The following is an 8,570-nucleotide window of genomic DNA, read 5'->3' as shown; positions in this document are numbered from 1 at the left end:
GTTAGCAGAGTTTTTGGATTTCGCACCTTTGAGAATCTTATTCCTTAAAAATCCACTATGTTTCTTTCCATGTTTTCTTGCAGGTTGTGAGCATGGTATAGGAGCATTCAGAAATGGAGAGACTTGGATGGATGGCTCTTCTGGTTGTAAACAATGCCGATGTGATAACGGAAATGTACAGTGTGATCGCATAAATGTGGAGTGTCCGTCAGAGGCATTTGGTGTCCCATTGCCATGCCCTGCTGATGCAGTCATACCTGCCCAGGACGCATGTCACTGTCCCAGGTGCCCAAGCACGGAAGGTATGGGTGGATCCTAATTAGAAGAAACTCTCAAATAAACACCATAGTTCAAATTCAAAAGCAACTGGCTCCATGTCGTGTATTTGAGCAATGGATGACGAGCTATCAACTTTCTTTGCCATTACAAGAGCATGGTCTTCTATTTTCTGTCATCACTCATAGCGCTAGGCATAGCTGAATTTCTCCGCTTGGGATTTTGCTCTTTCCTATGCCTCATGATATCAGGTGGAAATCCAGGAGATGGAAGTCCAGGAGATGGAAATCCAAGCGATGGAAGTCCAGAAGTCGGAAGACCAGGAGGTGAAAGCCTAGAAGGTGAAAGCCCAGGAGGTGGAAGCCCTGGTGGTGCTCGTAAGTTGAATAGGCGACGAATTGTATTCAAGATTGGCAGGTTTTCTCTGTTCTATGGCAGTTGCACTTCTGTACGGATATAATGAAATACTTGCCAAACAAATTGTGCAATGCTCTATGTGAATGGCTTTTAAACTAGCTGCCCAAACCGCTAAAACGTTTCTGCCAGAGGTTGGATTCCTTACAAGCGAAGTACCTGCGACAGTGCTGGATGATTTGGAGAATTAATCTGTGCTGGAAACTCCATTTCAAGGGAATAATTATGTCAAATCAAAAAAATTAATGCTGTTAGCAGAGCTTTTGGATTTCGTGTGTTTGAGAATGTCATTCTTTAAAATTCCACTATGTTTCTTTCCATGTTTTCTTGCAGGTTGTGAGCATGGTATAGGCGCATTCAAAAATGGAGAGACTTGGATGGATGGCTCTTCTGGTTGTAAACAATGCCGATGTGATAACGGAAATGTACAGTGTGATCGCATAAATGTGGAGTGTCCGTCAGAGGCATTTGGTGTCCCATTGCCATGCCCTGCTGATGCAGTCATACCTGCCCAGGACGCATGTCACTGTCCCAGGTGCCCAAGCACGGAAGGTATGGGTGGGTCCTATTAGAAGAAATTTTCAATTAAACACCATAGTTCAAATTCAAAACCAACTGGCTCAATGTAGTGTATTTGAGCAATGGATGACTAGCTATCACCTTTCTTTGGCATTACAAGAGCACGGTCAATCTATTTTTTGTAATCACTCATAGCGCTAGGCATAGCTGATTTTCTCCGCTTGGATTTTTGTTCTTTCCCATGCTTCATGACATCAGGTGGAAGTCCAGGAGATGGAAGTCCAGGAGGTGGAAATCCAAGCGATGGAAGTCCAGAAGTCGGAAGCCCGGGAGGTGAAAACCCAGGAGGTGGAAGCCCTGGTGCTGGTCGTAAGTTGAATAGGCGACGAATTGTATTCAAGATTGGCATGTTTTCTCTGTTCTATGGCAGTTGCATTTCTGTACGGATATAATGCAATACTTGCCAAACAAATTGTGCAATGCTCTATTTGAATGGCTTTTTAACGTGCTGTTCAAACCGCTAAAACGTTTCTGCCAGAGGTTGGATTCCTTACGAGCGAAGTACCTGCGGCAACGCTGGATGATTTGGAGAATGAATCGGTGCTGGAAACTCAATTTTAAGGGAATATGTCAAATCAATAAAATTAATGTTGTTAGCAGAGTTTTTGGATTTCGCACCTTTGAGAACCTTATTCCTTATAAATCCACTATGTTTCTTTTCATGTTTTCTTGCAGGTTGTGAGCATGGTATAGGAGCATTCAGAAATGGAGAGACTTGGATGGATGGCTCTTCTGGTTGTAAACAATGCCGATGTGATAACGGAAATGTACAGTGTGATCGCATAAATGTGGAGTGTCCGTCAGAGGCATTTGGTGTCCCATTGCCATGCCCGGCTGATGCAGTCATACCTGCCCATGACGCATGTCACTGTCCCAGGTGCCCAAGCACGGAAGGTATGGGTGGATCCTTTTAGAAGAAACTCTCAAATAAACACCATAGTTCAAATTCAAAACCAACTGGCTCCATGTAGTGTATTTGAGCAATGGATGACTAGCTATCACCTTTCTTTGCCATTACAAGAGCATGGTTATTCAATTTTCTGTCATCACTCATAGAGCTAGGCAAAGCTGATTTTCTCCGTTTGGATTTTTGTTCTTTTATGCTTCATGATATCAGGTGGAAGTCCAGGAGATGGAAGTCCAGGAGATGGAAATCCAAGCGATGGAAGTCCAGAAGTCGGAAGCCCAGGAGGTGAAAGCCCAGGAGGTGGAAGCCCTGGTGGTGCTGGTCGTAAGTTGAATAGGCGACGAATTGTATTCAAGATTGGCAGGTTTTCTCTGTTCTATGGCAGTTGCATTTCTGTACGGATACAATGCAATACTTGCCAAACAAATTGTGCAATGCTCTATTTGAATGGCTTTTTAACGTGCTGTTCAAACCGCTAAAACCTTTCTGCCAGAGGTTGGATTCCTTACGAGCGAAGTACCTGCGGCAACGCTGGATGATTTGGAAAATGAATCGGTGCTGGAAACTCAATTTTAAGGGAATATGTCAAATCAATAAAAATAATGTTGTTAGCAGAGTTTTTGGATTTCGCACCTTTGAGAACCTTATTCCTTAAAAATCCAATATGTTTCTTTTCATGTTTTCTTGCAGGTTGTGAGCACGGTATAGGAGCATTCAGAAATGGAGAGACTTGGATGGATGGCTCTTCTGGTTGTAAACAATGCCGATGTGATAACGGAAATGTACAGTGTGATCGCATAAATGTGGAGTGTCCGTCAGAGGCATTTGGTGTCCCATTGCCATGCCCTGCTGATGCAGTCATACCTGCCCAGGACGCATGTCACTGTCCCAGGTGCCCAAGCACGGAAGGTATGGGTGGATCCTATTAGAAGAAACTCTCAAATAAACACCATAGTTCAAATTCAAAAGCAACTGGCTCCATGTCGTGTATTTGAGCAATGGATGACGAGCTATCACCTTTCTTTGCCATTACAAGAGCACGGTCATTCTATTTTCTGTCATCACTCATAGCGCTAGGCATAGCTGATTTTCTCCGCTTGGATTTTTCTCATTCCTATTCCTCATGATATCAGGTGGAAGTCCAGGAGATGGAAGTCCAGGAGATGGAAATCCAAACGATGGAAGTCCAGAAGTCGGAAGCCCAGGAGGTGAAAGCCCAGGAGGTGAAAGCCCAGGAGGTGGAAGCCCTGGTGCTGCTCGTAAGTTGAATAGGCGACGAATTGTATTCAATATTGGCAGGTTTTCTCTGTTTTATGGCAGTTGCATTTCTGTACGGATATAATGCAATACTTGCCAAACAAATTGTGCAATGCACTATTTGAATGGCTTTTTAACGAGCTGTTCAAACCGCTGAAACCTTTCTGCCAGAGGTTGGATTCCTTATGAGCGAAGTACCTGCGGCAACGCTGGATGATTTGGAGAATGGATCGGTGCTGGAAACTCAATGTTAAGGGAATATGTCAAATCAATAAAATTAATGTTGTTGGCAGAGTTTTTGGATTTCGCACCTTTGAGAATCTTATTCCTTAAAAATCCACTATGTTTCTTTCTATGTTTTCTTGCAGGTTGTGAGCATGGTATAGGAGCATTCAGAAATGGAGAGACTTGGATGGATGGCTCTTCTGGTTGTAAACAATGCCGATGTGATAACGGAAATGTACAGTGTGATCGCATAAATGTGGAGTGTCCGTCAGAGGCATTTGGTGTCCCATTGCCATGCCCGGCTGATGCAGTCATACCTGCCCAGGACGCATGTCACTGTCCCAGGTGCCCAAGCACGGAAGGTATGGGTGGATCCTATTAGAAGCAACTCTCAAATAAACACCATAGTTCAAATTCAAAACCAACTGGCTCCATGTCGTGTATTTGAGCAATGGATGACTAGCTATCACCTTTCTTTGCCATTACAAGAGCACGGTCAATCCATTTTTTGTAATCACTCATAGCGCTAGCCATAGTTGATTTTCTCTGCTTGGATTTTTGTTCTTTCCTATGCTTCATGACATCAGGTGGAAGCCCAGGAGATGGAAGTCCAGGAGATGGAAATCCAAGCGATGGAAGTCCAGAAGTCGGAAGCCCAGGAGGTGAAAACCGAGGAGGTGGAAGCCCTGGTGCTGGTCGTAAGTTGAATAGGCGACGAATTGTATTCAAGATTGGCAGGTTTTCTCTGTTTTTTTGGCAGTTGCATTTCTGTACGGATATAATGCAGTACTTGCCAAACAAATTGTGCAATGCTCTACTTGAATGGCTTTTTAACGTGCTGTTCAAACCGCTAAAACGTTTCTGCCAGAGGTTGGATTCCTTACGAGCGAAGTACCTGCGGCAACGCTGGATGATTTGGAAAATGAATCGGTGCTGGAAACTCAATTTTAAGGGAATATGTCAAATCAATAAAATTAATGTTGTTAGCAGAGTTTTTGGATTTCGCACCTTTGAGAATCTTATTCCTTAAAAATCCACTATGTTTCTTTCCATGTTTTCTTGCAGGTTGTGAGCATGGTATAGGAGCATTCAGAAATGGAGAGACGTGGATGGATGGCTCTTCTGGTTGTAAACAATGCCGATGTGATAACGGAAATGTACGGTGTGATCGCATAAATGTGGAGTGTCCGTCAGAGGCATTTGGTGTCCCATTGCCATGCCCGGCTGATGCAGTCATACCTGCGCAGGACGCATGTCACTGTCCCAGGTGTCCAAGCACGGAAGGTATGGGTGGATCCTATTAGAAGAAACTCTCAAATAAACACCATAGTTCAAATTCAAAACCAACTGGCTCCATGTCGTGTATTTGAGCAATGGATGACTAGCTATCACCTTTCTTTGCCATTACAAGAGCACGGTCATTCCATTTTCTGTCATCACTCATAGAGCTAGGCAAAGCTGATTTTCTCCGCTTGGATTTTTGTTCTTTCCTTTGCTTCATGATATCAGGTGGAAGTCCAGGAGATGGAAGTCCAGGAGATGGAAATCCAAGCGATGGAAGTCCAGAAGTCGGAAGCCCAGGAGGTGATAGCCCAGGAGGTGAAAGCCCAGGAGGTGGAAGCCGTGGTGGTGCTCGTAAGTTGAATAGGCGACGAATTGTATTCAAGATTGGCCGGTTTCCTCTATTCTATGGCAGTTGCATTTCTGTACGGATATAATGAAATACTTGCCAAACAAATTGTGCAATGCTCTATTTGAATGGCTTTTTAACTAGCTGCTCAAACCGCTAAAACCTTTCTGCCAGAGGTTGGATTCCTTACAAGCGAGGTACCTGCGACAGTGCTGGATGATTTGGAGAATTAATCTGTGCTGGAAACTCCATTTTAAGGGAATAATTATGTCAAATCAATAAAATTAATGCTGTTAGCAGAGTTTTTGGATTTAGTATGTTTGAGAATGTCATTCTTTAAAATTCAACTTTGTTCCGTTCCATGTTGTATTGCAGGTTGTGAGCATGGTATAGGCGCATTCCAAAATGGAGAGACTTGGATGGACGGCTCTTCTGGTTGTAAACAATGCCGATGTGATAACGGAAATGTACAGTGTGATCGCATAAATGTGGAGTGTCCGTCAGAGGCATTTGGTGTCCCATTGCCATGCCCGGCTGATGCAGTCATACCTGCCCAGGACGCATGTCACTGTCCCAGGTGCCCAAGCACGGAAGGTATGGGTGGATCCTATTAGAAGAAACTCTCAAATACACACCATAGTTCAAATTCAAAAGCAACTGGCTCCATGTCGTGTATTTGAGCAATGGATGACGAGCTATCACCTTTCTTTGCCATTACAAGAGCACGGTCATTCTATTTTCTGTCATCACTCATAGCGCTAGGCATAGCTGATTTTCTCCGCTTGGATTTTTCTCATTCCTATTCCTCATGATATCAGGTGGAAGTCCAGGAGATGGAAGTCCAGGAGATGGAAATCCAAACGATGGAAGTCCAGTAGTCGGAAGCCCAGGAGGTGAAAACCCAGGAGGTGGAAGCCCTGGTGCTGGTCGTAAGTTGAATAGGCGACGAATTGTATTCAAGATTGGCAGGTTTTCTCTGTTTTTTGGCAGTTGCATTTCGGTACGGATATAATGCAGTACTTGCCAAACAAATTGTGCAATGCTCTACTTGAATGGCTTTTTAACGTGCTGTTCAAACCGCTAAAAAGTTTCTGCCAGAGGTTGGATTCCTTACGAGCGAAGTACCTGCGGCAACGCTGGATGATTTGGAAAATGAATCGGTGCTGGAAACTCAATTTTAAGGGAATATGGCAAATCAATAAAATTAATGTTGTTAGCAGAGTTTTTGGATTTCGCACCTTTGAGAAACTTATTCCTTAAAAATCCACTATGTTTCTTTCCATTTTTTCTTGCAGGTTGTGAGCATGGTATAGGAGCATTCAGAAATGGAGAGATTTGGATGGATGGCTCTTCTGGTTGTAAACAATGCCGATGTGATAACGGAAATGTACAGTGTGATCGCATAAATGTGGAGTGTCCGTCAGAGGCATTTGGTGTCCCATTGCCATGCCCGGCTGATGCAGTCATACCTGCCCAGGACGCATGTCACTGTCCCAGGTGCCCAAGCACGGAAGGTATGGGTGGATCCTGTCAGAAGAAACTCTGAAATAAACACCATAGTTCAAATTCAAAACCAACTGGCTCCATGTAGTGTATTTGAGCAATGGATGACTAGCTATCACCTTTCTTTGCGATTACAAGAGCACGGTCATTCCATTTTCTGTCATCACTCATAGCGCTAGGCATAGCTGATTTTCTCCGCTTGGATTTTTGCTCATTCCTATGCCTCATGATATCAGGTGGAAGTCCAGGAGATGGAAGTCCAGGAGATGGAAATCCAAACGATGGCAGTCCAGAAGTAGGAAGCCCAGGAGGTGAAAGCCCAGGAGGTGAAAGCCCAGGAGGTGGAAGCCCTGGTGCTGCTCGTAAGTTGAACAGGCGACGAATGGTATTCAAGATTGGCAGGTTTTCGCTGTTCTATGGCAGTTGCATGTCTGTACGGATATAATGCAATACTTGCCAAACAAATTGTGCAATGCTCTACTTGAATGGCGTTTTAACGTGCTGTTCAAACCACTAAAACGTTTCTGCCAGAGGTTGGATTCCTTATGAGCGAAGTACCTGCGGCAACGCTGGATGATTTGGAAAATGAATCGGTGCTGGAAACTCAATTTTAAGGGAATATGTCAAATCAATAAAATTAATGTTGTTAGCAGAGTTTTTGGATTTCGCACCTTTGAGAATCTTATTCCTTAAGAGAGCATGTCTGAGAATACCAAAGTATGTGTGCAAGTGGATCTCTCCGATTTCGCTCAAATTTTGCAGGTAGGTTCCCTTTGGGGTGTGGATCGATTATGCAAAGCCCTTGAAAAAGTTTCTGAAGGGAACCTTGAAATTTGCATACCCCTCAAAAATGGCCGAAATATCACATTATTTATGGGTCTAGAAACGAGTCACGCCACAGCGTATACGAACAAGCTATGAACAAAACTCCATCAAGCCAACATTGCCTCACCTTAGAAGAGTTCCTGGAGCAGTACCGCTTAGCCACGCCAGCATCCCAGAAGACGAGGTCCATCACCCCTTGACGCCACAAATGATCGTCTTGAAAATAGCCAATTTACAAGCGCTGGCAAAACAGCCAGCTACGTCCTCAATTGGCCAGAACTATACACCGGCAGATAGTAGAACACCTCTTCTAGCGCTGAGGACATGTCCCCCATCCTTTTGAGGTTTTCTTGAAATAAACTTTTTTGAATTTTTCCACTCGACCATGCTGAAATACGGCCAAAGTCATACCTGCGCAGGAAAGCTCGCTACTCCGCGACGTCTCCTCAGCAATTTCTACTCCAACACTACTCCCAAGGCCGCAGAACAAAGTGTAGTGTTGACTCTGACAAGGAAAAGCAGCGGTGATCACTTGTCACTCCAAACGACAAGCTTCTCCTTGCGCCACCAATAATTTTTTGTGCGACTGTTGATGCAAAAGTGACGGAAGGCCTGAGCGCAGTTTTTGAATTTTATTGCAAGATGCACGGTGAGATCGCGTACTCTGTGACGTAGGATGACGCTTCCTGCATCACGTTACGCGGCCATCGATCGCGAATGTGCCTGGAAAGCTACTCGGAACAGACCATGATGGCAGAGGTAAGATGAGCTTCATTTCCTGCTTGAACTGCTGAGAACCCCCACAAACTGTCCTAGGAGTGTTGCAATGGCAGCAAGCCGTTGGAATATGCCCCGTACAGCATGGAGAGTTATTCGTCTTTCACACTTACCTCCTGCAATCCCGAACATAGTCCAACAGTAAAAGTCCCTTGTTTTCATGTCGATGCTCGACAA

At 44.3% G+C, this 8,570-nt stretch overlaps 1 protein-coding gene across 1 annotated transcript; it reads left to right on the top strand.

The window, feature by feature from the left end:
* The first annotated feature begins 4,235 nt into the window (after positions 1-4,235).
* Positions 4,236-7,236, top strand: LOC135824368 (kielin/chordin-like protein). The gene is made up of 7 exons (XM_065337101.1): positions 4,236-4,356; positions 4,724-4,942; positions 5,168-5,293; positions 5,664-5,882; positions 6,107-6,217; positions 6,584-6,802; positions 7,028-7,236. The coding sequence occupies exons 1-7, from the start codon at positions 4,236-4,238 to the stop codon at positions 7,234-7,236; spliced, it is 1,224 nt and encodes a 407-aa protein (XP_065193173.1).
* Positions 7,237-8,570: the final 1,334 nt, after the last annotated feature.

The sequence above is a fragment of the Sycon ciliatum genome, chromosome 9 (assembly GCF_964019385.1).
Source record: "Sycon ciliatum chromosome 9, ocSycCili1.1, whole genome shotgun sequence".
Taxonomy (NCBI): Eukaryota; Metazoa; Porifera; class Calcarea; order Leucosolenida; family Sycettidae; genus Sycon; species Sycon ciliatum.
This window is presented reverse-complemented; position numbering and strand designations above follow the sequence as displayed.